Source organism: Aquarana catesbeiana, linkage group LG13, assembly GCF_042186555.1.
Source record: "Aquarana catesbeiana isolate 2022-GZ linkage group LG13, ASM4218655v1, whole genome shotgun sequence".
Taxonomy (NCBI): Eukaryota; Metazoa; Chordata; class Amphibia; order Anura; family Ranidae; genus Aquarana; species Aquarana catesbeiana.
In genome coordinates, this window is record NC_133336.1 from 5088780 (window position 1) to 5109516 (window position 20737).

Below are 20737 nucleotides of genomic sequence, written 5' to 3' on the forward strand. Positions count from 1 at the left end.
CTTGGTCATGTGACCATGCACGGGGGCGCCATCATAGCAGAGCAGATCACTAAACCCTTCTATCGTTTTCAGCCAAGGAAGCTGCCATCTTGGCCTCTGTTTGATCTTCAAGTCAACTGCCATGATGCTGCTGCACATGTGATCAGTTATCACTCCAGACATTTGATGGTGTGACAGTTTGGTTGAGAGCACAAGCAACTGGGACAGTTATCATACCTGGCATGCTGTTTTTTGTTTTTTTTAATTGATGGGTTTAGTTCCACTTTAAAAATATGAATATGAAAAGATCTTTTACTTATAATTGGGATTGTTTTTGCTTCTGTTCTATCATTGTGTTTCTTCTCTCAGTTTATTTGCACAGATGTTGGCACAAAATTAGCCGAATCCACGATCATTCACAAGCAGATGATCGCTTCTCTTCCTGGGGTGAGTATTATTATTTATTATTATAATACAGGGTTTATATAGCGCCAACAGTTTGCGCAGTGCTTTACAATATAAAGTGAGACGGTACACCAACAATACAACTCAATACAGGAGGGTTGGAAGCAGTGGCAGCTGGTGAAGTTTTAGGATGGGGGGGTGCCAGACCCCGCCCTTTCTTTTTGATTCCTCCCACTTCTCATAAGCCCCACCCCTTATAGAATCCACACACTCCGTCCCCTGTATTCCACTTACTTCCACCCATAGTGTCAGGTGTATACAGCTCAGCATCACAGTACAGAGTATACAGCTCCAGAATCACAGGACAGAGTATACAGCTCAGCATCACAGGACAGAGTATACAGCTCCAGAATCACAGGACAGAGTATACAGCTCAGCATCACAGGACAGAGTATACAGCTCCAGAATCACAGGACAGAGTATACAGCTCTGCATCACAGGACAGAGTATACAGCTCTGCATCACAGGACAGAATATACAGCCCCAGAATCACAGGACTGAATATACAGCTCAGCATCACAGGACAGAGTATACAGCTCCAGAATCACAGGACAGAGTATACAGCTCTGCATCACAGGACAGAATATACAGCCCCAGAATCACAGGACAGAATATACAGCTCAGCATCACAGGACAGAGTATACAGCTCTGCATCACAGGACAGAGTATACAGCCCCAGAATCACAGGACAGAGTATACAGCTCTGCATCACAGGACAGAGTATACAGCTCTGCATCACAGGACAGAATATACAGCCCCAGAATCACAGTCACAGGACAGAGTATACAGCTCAGCATCACAGGACAGAGTATACAGCTCCAGAATCACAGGACAGAGTATACAGCTCCAGAATCACAGGACAGAGTATACAGCTCAGCATCACAGGACAGAGTTTACAGCCCCAGAATCACAGGACAGAATATACAGCCCCAGAATCACAGGACAGTGTATACAGCTCTGCATCACAAGACAGGATATACAGTCCCAGAATCACAGGACAGAGTATACAGCTCTGCATCACAGGACAGAATATACAGCCCCAGAATCACAGGACAGAGTATACAGCCCCAGAATCGCAGGACAGAGTATACAGCCCCAGACTCACAGGACAGAGTATACAGCCCCAGAATCACAGGACAGAGTATACAGCTCCAGAATCACAGAACAGAGTATACAGCCCCAGAATCACAGGACAGAGTATACAGCCCCAGAATCACAGGACAGAGTATACAGCCCCAGAATCACAGGACAGAGTATACAGCTCCAGAATCACAGGACAGAGTATACAGCTCTGCATCACAGGACAGAATATACAGCCCCAGAATCACAGGACAGAATATACAGCTCAGCATCACAGGACAGAGTATACAGCTCTGCATCACAGGACAGAGTATACAGCCCCAGAATCACAGGACAGAGTATACAGCTCTGCATCACAGGACAGAGTATACAGCTCTGCATCACAGGACAGAATATACAGCCCCAGAATCACAGTCACAGGACAGAGTATGCAGCTCAGCATCACAGGACAGAGTATACAGCTCCAGAATCACAGGACAGAGTATACAGCTCCAGAATCACAGGACAGAGTATACAGCTCAGCATCACAGGACAGAGTTTACAGCCCCAGAATCACAGGACAGAATATACAGCCCCAGAATCACAGGACAGTGTATACAGCTCTGCATCACAAGACAGGATATACAGTCCCAGAATCACAGGACAGAGTATACAGCTCTGCATCACAGGACAGAATATACAGCCCCAGAATCACAGGACAGAGTATACAGCCCCAGAATCGCAGGACAGAGTATACAGCCCCAGACTCACAGGACAGAGTATACAGCCCCAGAATCACAGGACAGAGTATACAGCTCCAGAATCACAGAACAGAGTATACAGCCCCAGAATCACAGGACAGAGTATACAGCCCCAGAATCACAGGACAGAGTATACAGCCCCAGAATCACAGAACAGAGTATACAGCCCCATAATCGCAGGACAGAGCATACAGCTCAGCATCACAGGAGAGTGTACACAGCTCAGCATCACAGGACAGAGTTTACAGCCCCAGAATCACAGGACAGAGTATAAAGCTCTGCATCACAGGACAGAGTATACAGCTCCAGAATCACAGGACAGAGTATACAGCTCTGCATCACAGGACAGATTATACAGTCCCAGAATCACAGGACAGAGTATACAGCCCCAGAACCACAGGACAGAGTATACAGCCCCATAATTGCAGGACAGAGCATACAGCTCAGCATCACAGGAGAGTGTACACAGCTCAGCATCACAGGACAGAGTATACAGCTCAGCATTACAGATCAGGCTATGCAGGTATACATCATCTGCCCTGTATACAGATAGCTATATACACCCACCTTCCTTCCTGTATATAGAGACTTTCCTCCATCATCACTGACTGCAGAAATACATAATCTGTCCTATATACAACTATATATACAGTAAGAGGACAGATGATGTATATCTGCATGGAGGAAGGCCTCATATACAGGAAGGAAGAAGGTGGGTGTATATGGCTGTATACACTACACAGTACAGATGTACTCACAATTTGTGAGTGCTGCTTGATACCCCTTATTTAAACTACTTGTAACTTACTAATCAATAACACAATAATGGTGGAACCCTCTAATGTATGGAAATCTCAATACACTTCAATATCACCACAACACCGGCCTCTCTGATATGTAACGTCACATATAATACTCATCACACTGAAAATAAGACATAAAAATTACTGCAAACTTAGCAGGGATGGTGGAAACCCCTCCTACAGATCTTTGGCTGTGGACTGTGTCAGTAAAGCAGTGGACGGTGTCCATTGCTTATCAGTGCCCATGAGTGCCGCCTGCCTGTGCCCATCACTGCGGTCTCATCTGTGCCCACCAGTGCAGCCTATCTGTGCCCACCAGTGCCCATAAGTGCGGTCTCATCTGTGCCCATCACTGAAGTCTCATCTGTGCCCACCAGTGCAGCCTATCTGTGCCCTCCAGTCCCGTCTCACCTGTGCCCTCCAGTCCTGTCTCATCTGTGCCATCCAGTCCCGTCTCATCTGTGCCCTCCAGTCCCGTCTCACCTGTGCCCACTAGTGCGGTCTCGTCTGTGCCCACCAGTGCTCATCAGTGCAGTCTCATCTGTGCCCACTAGTATAGTCTTATCTGTGCCCACCAGTACCCATCAGTATGTTCTCATCTGTGCCCACCAGTGCCATCTCATATAAAGCTATATATACCCCACCTTCCTTCCTGTATATAGAGACCTTCTTCCGTCATCACTGACTGCAGATATACATCATCTGTCCTGTATACAGCTATATATACAGTAACAGGAGAGATGGTGTATATCTGCATGGAGGAAGGTCTCTATATACAGGAAGGAAGAAGGTGAGTGTATATAGCTGTATACACTACTACACAGATAATATACACGAATTGTGAGTGTCTGAAGCCCGCAGCGCCGGCACTTACCTCCGTCAAAGGCGCAGCTCAGGCCTCAATCCACCGCAACTCCACCCACAGTATGGCCGGGAACCCGGAAGTGACGTTGCGGTGATGAAAAAAGCACCGCCCACCGTCCCCCCCCCCCCCTCTGGTCCCCGCCGCGCCAAAACAAAATCAGTTAGTGGAGCCACAGACAAATGAGTGTAGTGGGGTGGCATGGGGGTGCAAGGCGACGCGCCCCGAATACACCCTAAACACGGGCAAATCGGCTTCCCATAGACTGCCGTGTGTCCGGCATCTGGTCACTCGTAAAGTTTTTTTTTTTTTTTTTTTTTTAAACAGACGGGGGGGACGGTTCCCATGTGCCCCCTGTGCGCCCCCCTATGGACGCCACTGCTGCACATGTCTTCTCAATATTGAAACCATTGGCACGCATTGTCTCAGATGCCACAGAGAGGTTGCTCGGGGGCCCCATGAAGAAGTTTCTGCCCCTGGAATAGAGGTTTATATGGGGGGGGGGGAGATGTAATGTCTTGCTAGAAGGGAGAGGAGATCTCTCCGCGTTCTCCTCTCATCTCTCTGGTGATAAACGGATAATCTCTCTGTTTATTTCTCCGTGTTTTCTGCGCCCAGCGACGGCTCGGCGCATTTCATCTCTCTTAAATGGAAAGGAGAATCTGTCTGCTGCGGGCCGAGGAGACTCGCCGGTGCCGCCGACTTTACAAGCCTGGCGCTCTCCAAATTAAAAATGAGAATTAATTCTGCAGATTTGTTATCCGTAAATCCGGGGAGATGATTCCACGGAGTCACGTCAGCATTTCAGAAATGTAAACAGCGGCTCTTTGTTACCCCCCCCTCCCCATACATCACTGGAATAACCTGTCCTCTGTTCTCCAAAAATAAGTCTGTCCAATGTCGCCTGCGCCGTGCCGCGTTCTCTTATCCAGCCGGTGACGGGTCTAAAATATTCTCACCGACCCCGGAGGATGACGGTCCTGGAAACCGTTTGGCTCACTTATTTCTTTTCATCGATCGTCTTCTGTGTAAGTGTCGGAGGAGATCTGCCACCAGTGCCGGACAAGGCCATCTAGAGCCCAGGGCGAACATGCCCCCCCCTCCCCCCAAGATGTATGATTATGTTTCAGCAAAAATCCCCCCCCCCAAAAAAAAATTCGAACACTAATCTGCATGCTTACCTCCTAAGCATACACACCCCTTTCTCACAGTACAAACCACCCCCCCTTCTGAAATCCCCCCTCCTGGCACAAATTTTTGCCCCCCCCCCAGCTCAAATTCTCAATCTGTGCATATGCCCTTAGCACAAATCCTCCCCCTCCAAAAAAAGCCTTCCCCCCTTCTAGCACAAATTCTCTACCCCTCATATTTCCCCTCTGGGCACAAATCCCCCCTCAGCACAAATACCCCTTATTCCTTATCATCCCCACTAGCATGCATTCTCTACCCCCCAAATCCCTCCTTCTAGCACAAATCCCCCCCCCCCCCCCCCTCCAACAATACTACCTTTTCTAGCACAAACCCCCCAAATCCCCCACCTAGCACAAATACCCCCCCAGTCATCCCCACAAGCACAAATCCGCTACCCATCAAATTTCCCCCCTCCTAGCACAAATCCCCCCCTAGCACAAATACCCCTTATCATCCCCAATAACACAAATCCTCTACCCCTCAAATGTCCCCTCTGGGCACGAATCCTCCCCCTCTACTCCAAATCCCTCCCTCCTAGCACAAATCCCCCCCCCCCAATAATCCCCACTAGTACAAGTCCTCTACCCCTCAAATTTCCCCTTCTAGCACAAATTCCGCCCCCCCCCCAGCACAAATACCCCTTATCATCCCCACCAGCACACATTCTCTACCCCTCAAATCCCCCCTCCTAGCACAAATCCCCCCTCCAACAATATTACCTTTTTTAGCACAAATCCCCCTCCTAGCACAAATCCCCGCCCCCCCAATCATCCCCACTAGCACAAATTCTCTACCCCTCAACTTTCCCCTCTGGGCTCAAATTCTCCCCCTCTACTCCAAATCCCTCCCGCCTACCACATACCCCCCCCCCATCATTCCCACTAGCACAAATCCTCTATCCCTCAAATTTCCCCTCCGGGTTCAAATCCTCCTCCTCTACTCCAAATACCTTCCTCCTAGCACAAATCCCCCCCCCCCCATCATCCCCACTGGCACAAATCCTCTACCCCTCAAATTTTCCCTCTGGGCACAAATCCCCCCCTCTACTCCAAATCCCTACCTCCTATCACAAATCCTCCCCTTAGCACAAATACCCCTTATCACCCCCACTAGCACACACTGTCTACCCCTTAAATCTCCCCTCCTAGCACAAATCCCCCCCTCCAACAATATTACCTTTTCTAGCACAAATCCCCCCTCCTAGCACAAATCCCCCCCTCCACAGTCATCCCCACTAGCACAAATACTCTACCCTTGAAATTTCCCCTCCGGGCACAAATCCTCCCCCTCTACTCCAAATCCCTCCCTCCTAGCCCCCCCCCCAATCATTCCCACTAACACAAATCCTCCTCCTGTACTCCAAATACCTCCCTCCTTGCACAAATCCCCCCCCCCCCATCATCCCCACTAGCACAAATCCTCTACCCTCTCAAATTTCCCCTCTGGGCACAAATCCTCCCCCTCTTTTAAAACCCCTCCCTCCTAGCACAACCCCCCCCAATCATTCCCACTAACACTAATCCTCTACCCCTCAAATTTCCCCTCCTAGAACAAATACCCCCCCACCCCAGCACAAATACCCCTTATCATCCCCACTAGCACACATTCTCCACCCCTCAGTTACCCTCCTAGCACTAATCCCCCCCCCCCGACCATATTACCTTTTATAGCACAAATCCCTTTCACCCATCTCCCCTCTCGATACATATCCTCCCAAATCACCACTCCTAACACACACACCATCAATTTTCCCCTCCCAACACAAATCCCCCCCCCCCCAATCTCACAGGATACTTTCTTGCCCACCCCTTGTCCCGGCCCTGTCTGCCACTACTAGGGAGTAATCAAATCATACCACCTAAAGCTGAAGTTTAATCTGCTTATATTTTGCCTTCTCATTGTTCCTCCCCCCCCCTCCATCAACATGCTATTGAAACTTAAAATAAAAAAAAAACATTTTAATTGCTTTTTTTAAAACCCAGTGACATCATCACTGGGTCTCTGTGCTTCTCTATAAAATGCAGGCAGATCATGGCTGGTGGAGGGGCCTACAGGGGGCGGTACATAGCCTCCTGAAAACATCCCAGCACCCGACCTCAATACTCCTTTCAAGAGCCTTCAGCTCTGATGCAAGCAGTGGGAGGAGTTGTGCAAATATTAAAATGCCTTGATGGGCGGATGTCGGTCTAGAGGAGTGGGAGTGGCTTTCAGCCTACATTTGCAAGCAGACCGCGCCCCCAGGTAACGCCCACATGTGATGTTACATAGTTAGTGAGGTTGAAAAAAGACACAAGTCCATCAAGTCCAACCTATGTGTGTGATTATGTGTCAGTATTACATTGTATATCCCTGTATGTTGTGGTCATTCAGGTGATTATCTAATAGTTTCTTGAAACTATCAATGCTCCCCGCTGAGACCACCGCCTGTGGAAGGGAATTCCACATCCTTGCCGCTCTTACAGTAAAGAACCCTCTACGTAGTTTAAGGTTAAACCTCTTTTCTTCTAATTGTAATAAATGGCCACGAGTCTTAGAGTCTTATTAAACTCTCTTCTGAGAAAAAGTTTTATCCCTATTGTGGGGTCACCAGTCCGGTATTTATATGTTGTGGGGTCACCAGTCCGGTATTTATATGTTGTGGGGTCACCAGTACAGTATTTATACATTGAAATCATATCCCCTCTCAAGCGTCTCTTCTCCAGAGAGAATAAGTTCAGTGCTCACAACCTTTCCTCATAACTAAGATCCTCCAGACCCTTTATTAGCTTTGTTGCCCTTCTTTGTACTCGCTCCATTTCCAGTACATCCTTCCTGAGGACTGGTGCCCAGAACTGGACAGCATACTCCAGGTGCGGCCGGACCAGAGTCTTGTAGAGCGGGAGAATTATCGTTTTATCTCTGGAGTTGATCCCCTTTTTAATGCCAATATTCTGTTTGCTCTGTTAGCAGCAGCTTGGCATTGCATGTCATTGCTGAGCCTATCATCTACTAGGACCCCCAGGACCTTTTCCATCCTAGATCCCCCCAGAGGTTCTCCCCCCACTGTATAGATTGCATTCAGATTTTTACCACCCAAATGCATTATTTTACATTTTTCTACATTGAACCTCATCTGCCATGTAGTCGCCCCTCCCCCATTCATTTGTTCAGATCTTCTTGCAAGGTTTCCACATCCTGCGGAGAAGTTATTGCCCTGCTTAGCTTAGTATTGTCTGCAAATACAGAGATTGAACTGTTTATCCCATCCTCCAGATCATTTATGAACAAATTAAACAGGATTGGTCCCAGCACAGAACCCTGGGGAACCCCACTACCCACCCCTGACCATTCTGAGTACTCCCCATTTATCACCACCCTCTGAACACGCCCTTGTAGCCAGTTTTCAATCCATGTACTCACCCTATGGTCCATGCCAACTGACCTTATTTTGTACAGTAAACGTTTATGGGGAACTGTGTCAAATGCTTTTGCAAAATCCAGATACACCACGTCTACGGGCCTTCCTTTATCTAGATGGCAACTCATCTCATAGAAGGTTAATAGATTGGTTTGGCAAGAACGATTCTTCATGAATCCATGCTGATTACTGCTAATGATACCGTTCTCATTACTAAAATCTTGTATATAGTCCCTTATCATCCCCTCCAAGAGTTTACATACTATTGATGTTAGGCTAACTGGTCTGTAATTCCCAGGGATGTATTTTGGGCCCTTTTTAAATATTGGTGCTACATTGGCTTTTCTCCAATCAGCTGGTACCATTCCAGTCAGTAGACTGTCAGTAAAAATTAGGAACAATGGTCTGGCAATTACTATACTGAGTTCCCTAAGTACCCTCGGGTGCAAGCCATCTGGTCCCGGTGATTTATTAATGTTAAGTTTCTCAAGTCTAATTTTAATTCCATCCTCTGTTAACCATGGAGGTGCTTCCTGTGTTGTGTCATGAGGATAAACACTGCAGTTTTGGTTACTGAAGCCCCCCGATTGACTCGTGAAGACTGAGGAGAAGAATAAATTCAATACCTTCTCCATCTCCCCATCCTTTGTAACCAGATGTCCTTCCTCATTCTTTATGGGGCCAATATGGTCTGTCCTCCCTTTTTTACTGTTTACATACTTAAAGAATTTCTTGGGATTTTTTTTGCTCTCCTCCGCTATGTGTCTTTCATGTTCTATCTTAGCCGTCCTAATTGCACCCTTACATTTCTTGTTGCATTCTTTATAAAGTCTGAATGCTGATGATGATCCCTCAACCTTGTATTTTTTGAAGGCCTTCTCCTTTGCTTTTATATGCATTTTTACATTGGAGTTAAGCCATCCAGGATGTTTGTTCGCTCTTTTAAATGTATTACCCAATGGGATACATTGGCTAATGCCCTTATTTAATATGCTCTTAAAACAAACCCATCTCTCCTCCGTATTCTTTGTTCCTAAGATTTTATCCCAGTTTATGCCTTCTAGCAAGGTTCGTAGTTTAGGGAAGTTGGCTCTTTTGAAATTCAGTGTCTTTGTATTCCCCTTATGTTTCCTATTTGTGTGATTTATACTGAAGCCAATTGACCTGTGATCGCTGTTACCTAAATTGCCCCGTATTTCCACATCCGTGATCAGGTCTGTATTATTGGTAATCAATAGATCCAGTAATGTTTTATTTCTAGTTGGTGCGTCTACCATCTGACCCATAAAATTGTCCTGCAAGACATTTAGGAACTGGCGAGCCTTAAATGAATGCGCGGTTCCCTCCGCCCAGTCTATGTCTGGATAATTAAAATCCCCCATTATGATAACACTTCCCATCCTTGCTGCTAATCCAATTTGTGATAGGAGATCCGTCTCCACTTCCTCCTTCAGGTTAGGGGGCCTATAGCATACTCCCAGTATTATTTTCCCCTTAGCTTCATCCCTTTGGAGCTCTACCCATAAGGATTCCACCTCCTCCCTAGCTCCCTCAGTGATGTCATCTCTCACATTCGCTTGTACATTATTCTTGATATATAGGCATACCCCTCCCCCTTTTTTACCCTCTCTATCCTTGCGGTATAGGGTATACTCTTGAATGTTTGTCAGCCAATCATGAGAGCTGTTGAACCAGGTCTCTGAAATTCCCACAAAATCCAAATCCTCCTTGTACAACAGTATCTCTAGTTCACCCATCTTGTCCGCCAGGCTCCTGGCATTGGTGAACATGCCATGTAGTTTAGACCGGTCGCATATTATCCTCGTATTGGGTGTTCCGAGATTGCAGCTAGGACTTGCTACTATACTCACCTTGTGTTTTTGTGCTTTGGTTAACCTACCACTAATGCCCCCCCCAATACTACCCTCTGGAATATGTTCTGCACTGACTATCTCTACCTCTGGACCCCCCCCCCCCTTCCCATCGCCTAGTTTAAAAACTCCTCTAACTTTTTGGCCATCTTCATTCCCAGCTGATCTGCACCCTCCTCATTTAGGTGCAGTCCGTCCCTTCTATAGTACCGGTTATCGACTGAGAAGTCGGCCCAGTCCTCCAGGAACCCAAACCCCTCCTTACTACACCAGCTCTTCAGCCACTTGTTTACTTCCCTAATCTCCCTCTGCCTCTCTGGTGTGGCTCGATGTACCGGTAGTATTCCTGAGAATACTACCTTGGAGGTCCTTTTCCTCAATTTAGCTCCTAAGTCCCTAAAATCATTCTTTAGGACACTCCATATGCCTCTGTCTTTGTCATTGGTGCCAACGTGCACCATGACAGTCGGGTCTTCCCCAGCCCCTCCCAGTAATCTGTCCACAAGATCCGTGATGTGCCAAACACGAGCGCCCGGTAGACAACATACTGTTCGGCGCTTCAGGTCCTGGTTACAGATTGCCCTCTCTGTCCTTCTAAGAATTGAGTCCCCTACCACCAGAATCTGTCTTTCCTTTCCCTTTGCTGCCCCCATATTCTCACTGGAGGAGTTCTTCCCCCGGCAGCTAGGAGAGTCCCTCAGCTCCAGCAGTGCTGGTCCCTGACTGGTTTCACCAATGTCACTCAATGGAGCGTACTTATTGGGATGCTCCAGTCCTGGATCGGCCTCCCTGGCACTTCCCCCTCTACCCTTCCTGACTGTCACCCACCTACTCTTTGCTAGTGCCAGCACCTCTTTGTCTCCACCCGCCTCTGTGCTGGCCCCTGCCGGCACCTGCCGTGTACGTTCCTGGCTCACCTTTAGTATGGAGGGACTTCTCAGTGCTGACAGTTGCTTCCCCAGATTCAGAACCTGGGCTTCCAGGGAAACAATGTGCTTACATTTTGCACAGCAGTATTCGCCCTCGATCGGATGATCAAGGAACGCATACATGCGGCAAGATGTACAAAGAGTCGCCTCTCCACACCCGCCGGGCATCGTACCTATTAAATTTAGTGAGGATTTGGGGATTTTACCCTGTCCAAATTACCTAACAGCTAGCTTCCTGGCACTAATACTCAAGACAATACACAGGTACACGACAAGACAATACACAGGTACACAACAAGACAATACACAGGTACACAACAAGACAATACACAGGTACTCAACAAGACAATACACAGGTACACAACAAGACAATACACAGGTACACAACAAGACAATACACAGGTACACAACAAGACAATACACAGGTACTCAACAAGACAATACACAGGTACACAACAAGACAATACACAGGTACACAACAAGACAATACACAGGTACTCAACAAGACAATACACAGGTACACAACAAGACAATACACAGGTACTCAACAAGACAATACACAGGTACACAACAAGACAATACACAGGTACTCAACAAGACAATACACAGGTACACAACAAGACAATACACAGGTACTCAACAAGACAATACACAGGTACACAACAAGACAATACACAGGTACTCAACAAGACAATACACAGGTACACAACAAGACAATACACAGGTACACAACAAGACAATACACAGGTACACAACAAGACAATACACAGGTACTCAACAAGACAATACACAGGTACACAACAAGACAATACACAGGTACACAACAAGACAATACACAGGTGCTCAACAAGACAATACACAGGTACACAACAAGACAATACACAGGTACACAACAAGACAATACACAGGTACACGACAAGACAATACACAGGTACACAACAAGACAATACACAGGTACACAACAAGACAATACACAGGTACTAAACAAGACAATACACAGGTACACGACAATACAATACACAGGTACTCAACAAGACAATACACAGGTACTAAACAAGACAATACACAGGTACACAACAAGACAATACACAGGTACACGACAAGACAATACACAGGTACACGACAAGACAATACACAGGTACACGACAATACAATACACAGGTACACGACAAGACAATACACAGGTACTCAACAAGACATTACACAGGTACTAAACAAGACAATACACAGGTACTCAACAAGACAATACACAGGTACTCAACAAGACAATACACAGGTACTAAACAAGACAATACACAGGTACTCGCAGACCTACGTGCACTCGTTGAGCCTCCATGATTTAAGGAACTGAAATTCAATGAAAGGGAAGGGCAGTGTCGGGACAAGAGTTCATACAGCGCCCAGGGCGAAGATGCCAAACCGTGCCCTACCCCCCCTTCCCTTAGGGTTAGTGTCAGGGCGCCTCCATCCCTATAATAAACCATCGGGCCTGGGGCAGCCGTCCCTCCTGCCCATCCCTTCTTTGGGCCCTAAGGGAGAGCCAGGGACAGTCAGGCTGGGGAGGAAAGCGTTAGATAATGCTGACAGGGCTCTGTCTGACATGCTTCAGCTTCTAATGCACATGGTGAGAAGCTCACAGTGTGCAGTGAAATCAGAGGAAGCCATTTCAGTCCAGGAGAGGAGCCGGTACACCTGTGCAAGACTGAAGGGGGAGGAGCCGGTACACCTGTGCAAGACTGAAGGGGGGGAGTCGGAACACCTGTGCAAGACTGAAGGGGAGGAGCCGGTACACCTGTGCAAGACTGAAGGGGGGGAGTCGGAACACCTGTGCAAGACTGAAGGGGGAGGAGCCGGTACACCTGTGCAAGACTGAAGGGGGAGGAGCCGGTACACCTGTGCAAGACTGAAAAGGGGGAGTCGGAACACCTGTGCAAGACTGAAGGGGGAAGAGCAGGTACACCTGTGCAAGACTGAAGGGGGAGGAGCTGGTACACCTGCGCAAGACTGAAGGGGGAGGAGCCGGTACACCTGTGCAAGACTGAAGGGGGAGGAGCCGGTACACCTGTGCAAGACTGAAGGGGGAGGAGCCGGTACACCTGTGCAAGACTAAAGGGGGGGGAGCCGGTACACCTGTGCAAGGCTGAGCTTTAACTACTTAAGGACCACCCGCCATCGTTATACGTCGGCTGTTTGAAGTGGAATACCGTTGCTATGGCAGCAGATAGCTGCCATAACCCCGGTATCCTCTTCAACAGCGGGCGGTCCGTTTTTAGATAAAAGTGGTCTCAGCAAGATCACTTTTATCCGGGGGCAGGAGAGGGCCCCCCTCCTCCCGTCACTTACCGGTGGTCTCCGCCACTTACCGGAGCCGCCGGTAGCGGCGGAGACGATCAGATCCTTTCCCCTCACAGGCTGAATGCTGAGTGAGGGAAAGATGGCCCCCGTTTGGCTCCACACCATTGGATGGCAGAAGCGACGTCAAACCTCACTTCTGCCCAATGGTCTTAAAGGGGAAATATTTTTTTTTGCAAAATAGTAAAAATAAAATAAAAAAATAAACAAAAATTTAAAGCGCCCCGTCCCGCCGTGCTCGCGCGCAGAAGCGAACGCATATGTAAGCCATGCCTGCATATGAAAACAGTGTTCAAACCACACATGTGAGGTATCGCTGCGATTGTTAGAGCGAGAGCAATAATTCTAGCACCAGACCTCCTCTGTAACTCAAAACTGGTAACCTGTAGAAATTTTTAAACGTCTCCTATGGAGATTTTTAAGGGTCAAAGTTTTTGTCGCCATTCCACGAGCGGGTGCAATTTTGTAGCAACGAACTTTTCTGTTGTCTTATTTTTTTTAATTCAAAAAGTGTATTTTTTCCCCAAAAAAGTAAGACCGCTGCGCAAATACGGTGTAACAGAAAGTATTGCAATGACCGCCATTTTATTCTCTAGGGTGTCTGAAAAAAAATATACTGTTTGGGGGTTCTAAGTAATTTTCTAGCAAAAAAAAAAAAAAAATTATTTTAACTTGTAAACACCAAGTCTGAAAAAATAAGCCCGGTCCTTAAGTGGTTAAAGAATATGTCACCCCTTACAATAAACGTCTTTGTGTTGTAGTGCGGGACGGCCGCCATGGAGTGCACGCGCCAATACATCAGCGAGATTTTGGACTTCATTTCTGATATGCATACATTAACCAAACTGAAGGTAAGTGTCACCCTACCAAGCATACCGGTAAGTCATGACTTTTCACACCCCATAGGCCGGTATCTCCATGTCATGTGATGTTTATCTCACGCAGAATCACATGAAGACCTGTTCGCAGCCCTTACATGAAGACACGTTCGGCGGTCACCTTAAAGTTGGCCTCGCCCAAATAGCCTCAATGGAGATAACCCGAGGAAACCACCGGGACAATAAGGCTGTTCTACGATACCTGCCTTGGCTCTATCACCCGCCTTCAGCCATGCAGCAAGGGTAAGGGGGGGCGGGGCAGTGCACGGCTTACTGAAATTTACATAGCAAAGCCGGGATATCCACAAACCATGAAAGTCTATCTAAAGACGATGTGGTTTTTTTTTGGATAGAGTAGGAAATGGTTAGAATACCTGTTGGGTTTTTGCTGTGTCCCATTGTGGAGATTTCTCTTCACTTTTTGGACCAAAGACACCACCCAGCAGGGTTTATGTCAGGGACGGGGGTCCCCATTCACAGGGAGAGATGCAGTCCCGGAAATACAGGAGCGTTCCTGAGGGGGGTGATGACACAAGTCTCATAGAGGTTCACAGAGAGCACTGAAGTCACAGGATACTCTGGTGACTGCATGAGACAGGAGAGCATAGGTGTCACTGGAGACACTGGAATGCATAGGGTTTACGGGGTCACTGGAGACACAGGGGATACTGGAGCACACAGTCACTGAAGACACTGGAATACAAAGGGATCACAGGGTCACTAGAGACACTGGAGCACACAGGGGTCACTGGAGCACACAGGGGTCACTGGAGCACACAGGGGGTACTGGAGCACACAGGGGTTACTGGAGAAACTGGAATGCACAGGGGTCACTGAAAACACTGGAATGCATAGAGGTCACAGGAGACACTGGAGCACACAGGGATCACTGGAGACACCGGAGCACACAAGGGTCACTGGAGATACTGGAATGCACAGGGATCAAAGGGTCACTGGAGACACAGGGGACACTGGAGTACACAGGGTTCATTGGGGTCACTGGAGCACACAGGGGTTACAGGAGACACTGGAATACACAGGGATCATGGGGTCACTGGAGCACACAGGGGTCACTGGAGACACTGGAGTGCATACAGGTCACTGGAGACACTGGAATGCATAGAGGTCACAGGAGACACTGGAGCACACAGGGGTCACTAAAGATACTGGAATGCACAGGGATCAAAGGGTCACTGGAGAAATAGGGGACACTGGAGAACACAGGGGTTACAGGAGACAATGGAATACACAGGGGTCACTAGAGTACACAGGGATCACTGGAGACACCGGAGCACACAAGGGTCACTGGAGATACTGGAATGCACAGGGATCAAAGGGTCACTGGAGACACAGGGGACACTGGAGTACACAGGGGTTACAGGAGACACTGGAGCACACAGGGTTCATTGGGGTCACTGGAGCACACAGGGGTTACAGGAGACACTGGAATACACAGGGATCATGGGGTCACTGGAGCACACAGGGGTCACTGGAGACACTGGAGTGCATACAGGTCACTGGAGACACTGGAATGCATAGAGGTCACAGGAGACACTGGAGCACACAGGGGTCACTAAAGATACTGGAATGCACAGGGATCAAAGGGTCACTGGAGAAATAGGGGACACTGGAGAACACAGGGGTTACAGGAGACAATGGAATACACAGGAATCATGGGGTCACTGGAGACACCGAAGGACACAGGGGTCACTGGAGACACTGTAGCACACAGGGGTCACTGGAATGCACAGGGGTCACTGGAGACATTGGAGCACACAGGGGTCACTGGAGACACTGGTGCACACAGCGGTCACTGGAGCACACAGGGGTCACTGGAGACAATGGAATGCACAGGAGACATTGGAGCACACAGGGGTCACTGGAGACACTGGAGCACACAGGGGTCACTGGAGCACACAGGGGTCACTGGAGACAATGGAATGCACAGGAGACACTGGAGCACACAATGGTCACTGCAAACACTGGAATGCATAGAGGTCACAGGAGATACTAGAATGCATAGGGATCAAAGGGTCACTGGAGACATAGGGGACACTGGAGAACACGGGTTACAGGAGACACTGGAGCACACAGGGGTCACTAGAGACACTGGAATGCACAGGGATCAAAGGGTCACTGCATGACACAGTCAGTGGGGTCAGTGAAGACACTGGGGTCATAGAGGTGCACTGGGGTCACAAAGTCTCTGGAGGCAAGGAATCAAAGGGGTCACAGTGGATACAGGTAGATACTTTAAGGAGGCAACTGAGCACTAAATGACTGTGCCTGGAACCTGGAATTGCCAACGACCAAGCTGGGGAGAAGACCTGGACCGGGAACCAGGCGAGTTTTACACTTTGCCTAGATTTAAATTATCACTTTTGGGTGGAAAGACTCTTTAGATATCCAAATTGTTCTGTTTTTGAAGCAGTTTATCTTAGCAGGTAATGAGTCTACATATATTATAGACAGAAAATTCTTGCAGATGGATTGAACCTGGCACAGATATATCTAAATTGTCCCTGGGCTTGCTATTTTAGTCTTATAAACTGTTGTATTTAATATTTTACTATTTGTTTTTTAATTCAGGCCTAAAGAGTTCATCGAGTGCGTGTCACATATCCGCCTCCTGTCGTGGCTTCTCTTGGGGTCGCTCACTCACGGCGTGGTCTGCCCAAACTTAACCTCGCCATGCATGCCGATTCCTCTGGATGCGGGCTCCCATGTGGCCGATCACCTCATTGTGATTCTTATCAGTTTCCCCGAACAATCGAAGGTACTATATATATATATATATATATATATATATATATATATATATATATATATATATATATATATATATATATATATATTGTTTGCATTACATTATTTAATCACATTGGCCAGTCTGATTACTTTATTGTACATAACGGGGACACAGAGCATCTGTATAATCATTACAAATAGGGTTATGCTGCCACCTTCTGGTAATTGGACACTGGCAAAAAAAAATAAGACAGGAAGTCCTCTTCTAGTCATAATCCCTCTCTGTTGGTGTCATATGTGATGGCATAAGTAAGCACATCATTAGGGTGTGCACCTCAAAGCTCAAACACACATGCGTGTGTATGTATATTTACAGTATACCTACAGTGAGATCCATATATATTTGGACATGGGCACAAATTTCCATACTTTTGGCTCTGTAGGCCACCAGAATAAAATTACAACGAAACAATCCAAATGAATTTGAAGTTCAGACTTTCATCTTTAATTCAACTTAAATATCAAGGACAAATTTTAGAAACTGCAACCATTTTTATACACAGTCCCCCCATTTTTAGGGGCTCAAGTGTAATTGGACAAATAATTATAATATATAGTTACATAGTTACATAGTAGGTGAGGTTGAAAAAAGACACAAGTCCATCAAGTCCAACCTATGTGTGTGATTATGTGTCAGTATTACATTACATATCCCTGTATATTGCGGTCATTCAGGTGATTATCTAATAGTTTCTTGAAGCTATCAATGCTCCCCGCTGAGACCACCGCCTGTGGAAGGGAATTCCACATCCTTGCCGCTCTTACAGTAAAGAACCCTCTACATAGTTTAAGGTTAAACCTCTTTTCCTCTAATTGCAATGAGTGGCCACGAGTCTTATTAAACTCTCTTCTGCGAAAAAGTTTTATCCCTATTGTGGGGTCACCAGTCCGGTATTTATATATTGTGGGGTCACCAGTACAGTATTTGTAAATTGAAATCATATCCCCTCTCAAGCGTCTCTTCTCCAGAGAGAATAAGTTCAGTGCTCGCAACCTTTCCTCATAACTAAGATCCTCCAGACCCTTTATTAGCTTTGTTGCCCTTCTTTGTACTCGCTCCATTTCCAGTACATCCTTCCTGAGGACTGGTGCCCAGAACTGGACAGCATACTCCAGGTGCGGGCGGACCAGAGTCTTGTAGAGCGGGAGAATTATCGTTTTATCTCTGCAGTTGATCCCCCTTTTAATGCCAATATTCTGTTTGCTTTATTAGCAGCAGCTTGGCATTGCATGCCATTGCTGAGCCTATCATCCACTAGGACCCCCAAGTCCTTTTCCATCCTAGATTCCCCCAGAGGTTCTCCCCCCAGTGTATAGATTGCATTCATATTTTTGACACCCAAATGCATTATTTTACATTTTTCTACATTGAACCTCATTTGCCATGTAGTCGCCCACCCCATTAATTTGTTCAGGTCTTTTTGCAAGATTTCCACATCCTGCGGAGAAGTTATTGCCCTGCTTAGCTTAGTATTGTCTGCAAATACAGAGATGGAACTGTTTATCCCATCCTCCAGGTCATTTATGAACAAATTAAATAGGATTGGTCCCAGCACAGAACCCTGGGGAACCCCACTACCCACCCCTGACCATTCTGAGTACTCCCCATTTATCACCACCCTCTGAACACGCCCTTGTAGCCAGTTTTCAATCCATGTACTCACCCTATGGTCTATGCCAACGCACCTTATTTTGTACAGTAAACGTTTATGGGGAACTGTGTCAAATGCTTTTGCAAAATCCAGATACACCACGTCTACGGGCCTTCCTATATCTAGATGGCAACTCACCTCCTCATAGAAGGTTAATAGATTGGTTTGGCAAGAACGATTCTTCATGAATCCATGCTGATTGCTGCTAATGATATCATTCTTATTACTAAAATCATGTATATAGTCCCTTATCATCCCCTCCAAGAGTTTACATACTATTGATGTTAGGCTAACTGGTCTGTAATTCCCAGGGATGTTTTTTGGGCCCTTTTTAAATATTGGTGCTACATTGGCTTTTCTCCAATCAGCTGGCACCATTCCAGTCAATAGACTGTCTGTAAAAATTAGGAACAACGGTCTGGCAATCACCTGACTGAGTTCCCTAAGTACCCTCGGATGCAAGCCATCTGGTCCCGGTGATTTATTAATGTTAAGTTTCTCAAGTCTAATTTTAATTCCGTCCTCTGTTAACCATGGAGGTGCTTCCTGTGTTGTGTCATGAGGATAAACACTGCAGTTTTGGTTACTGAAGCCCCCTGATTCACTCGTGAAGACAGAGGAGAAGAATAAATTCAATACCTTTGCCATCTCCCCATCCTTTGTAACCAGATGTCCTTCCTCATTCTTTATGGGGCCAATATGGTCTGTCCTCCCTTTTTTACTGTTTACATACTTAAAGAATTTCTTGGGATTTTTTTTTGCTCTCCTCCGCTATGTGTCTTTCATATTCTATCTTAGCCATCCTAATTGCACCCTTACATTTCTTATTGCATTCTTTATAAATTCTGAATGCTGTGGATGATCCCTCAACCTTGTATTTTTTGAAGGCCTTCTCCTTTGCTTTTATATGCATTTTTACATTGGAGTTAAGCCATTCAGGATGTTTGTTCGCTCTTTTAAATTTATTACCCAATGGGATACATTGGCTAATGCCCTTATTTAATATGCTCTTAAAGCAAACCCATCTCTCCTCTGTATTCTTTGTTCCTAATATTTTATCCCAATTTATGCCTTTTAGCAAGGTTTGTAATCATAAATAAAATGTTCATTTTTAATATTTTGTTGGGAATCCTTTACTGGCAATGACTGCCTGAAGTCTGGAACCCATGGACACCACCAAAGACTGTCTTTCCTCCTCTATGATGCTTTGCCTGGCTCTACCTGCAGCTCTCTTCAGTTGTTCTTTGTTTGTTGGGTCTTCTTGACTTTAGTTTTGCCTTCAGCGAGTGAAATGCTCAATTGGGTTGGAATCAGGCGATTGACTCGGCAATTGCAGAATATTCCACTTCTTTTCCTTCAAAAGCTCCTGGGTTGCTTTTGCAGTGTGTTTTGGATCATTGTCCATCTGTACTGTGAAGCGTCAACCAATCATTGACTGAATCTGGGCTGACAGTATATCTCTAAACACGGCAGAATTCATCCGGCTGCTTCTGTCTTCTGTCACATCATCAATAACCACCAATGACCCAGTGCCACTGTAAGCCATGCATGCCCGTGCCATCACACTGCAAGCTCCACCGTGTGACCACAAATGACATTGTGTACTTTGGATCATGAGCTGTTCCAAGCCTTCTCCACACTTTTTTCTTCCCGTCATTCTGGTACAGATTAATCTTAGTTTCATCTGTCCAAAGAATGCTTTTCCAGAACCAGTCTGGCTTTTTTAGATT

The 20737-nt window shown here is 46.7% G+C and overlaps 1 protein-coding gene across 3 annotated transcripts in view; it reads left to right on the forward strand.

Moving 5' to 3' along the window:
• The window catches only part of UNC79 (unc-79 homolog, NALCN channel complex subunit), a 270207-nt gene that overhangs the window by 222610 nt on the left and 26860 nt on the right, over nt 1–20737 (forward strand). For all 3 annotated transcript variants that reach the window (XM_073609763.1, XM_073609762.1, XM_073609764.1), the window contains 4 exons: nt 349–426; nt 14431–14520; nt 14615–14790; nt 17137–17323. In XM_073609763.1, the coding sequence (XP_073465864.1) occupies nt 349–426; nt 14431–14520; nt 14615–14790; nt 17137–17323 (531 nt within the window). The remainder of the gene's footprint in view (nt 1–348; nt 427–14430; nt 14521–14614; nt 14791–17136; nt 17324–20737) is intronic.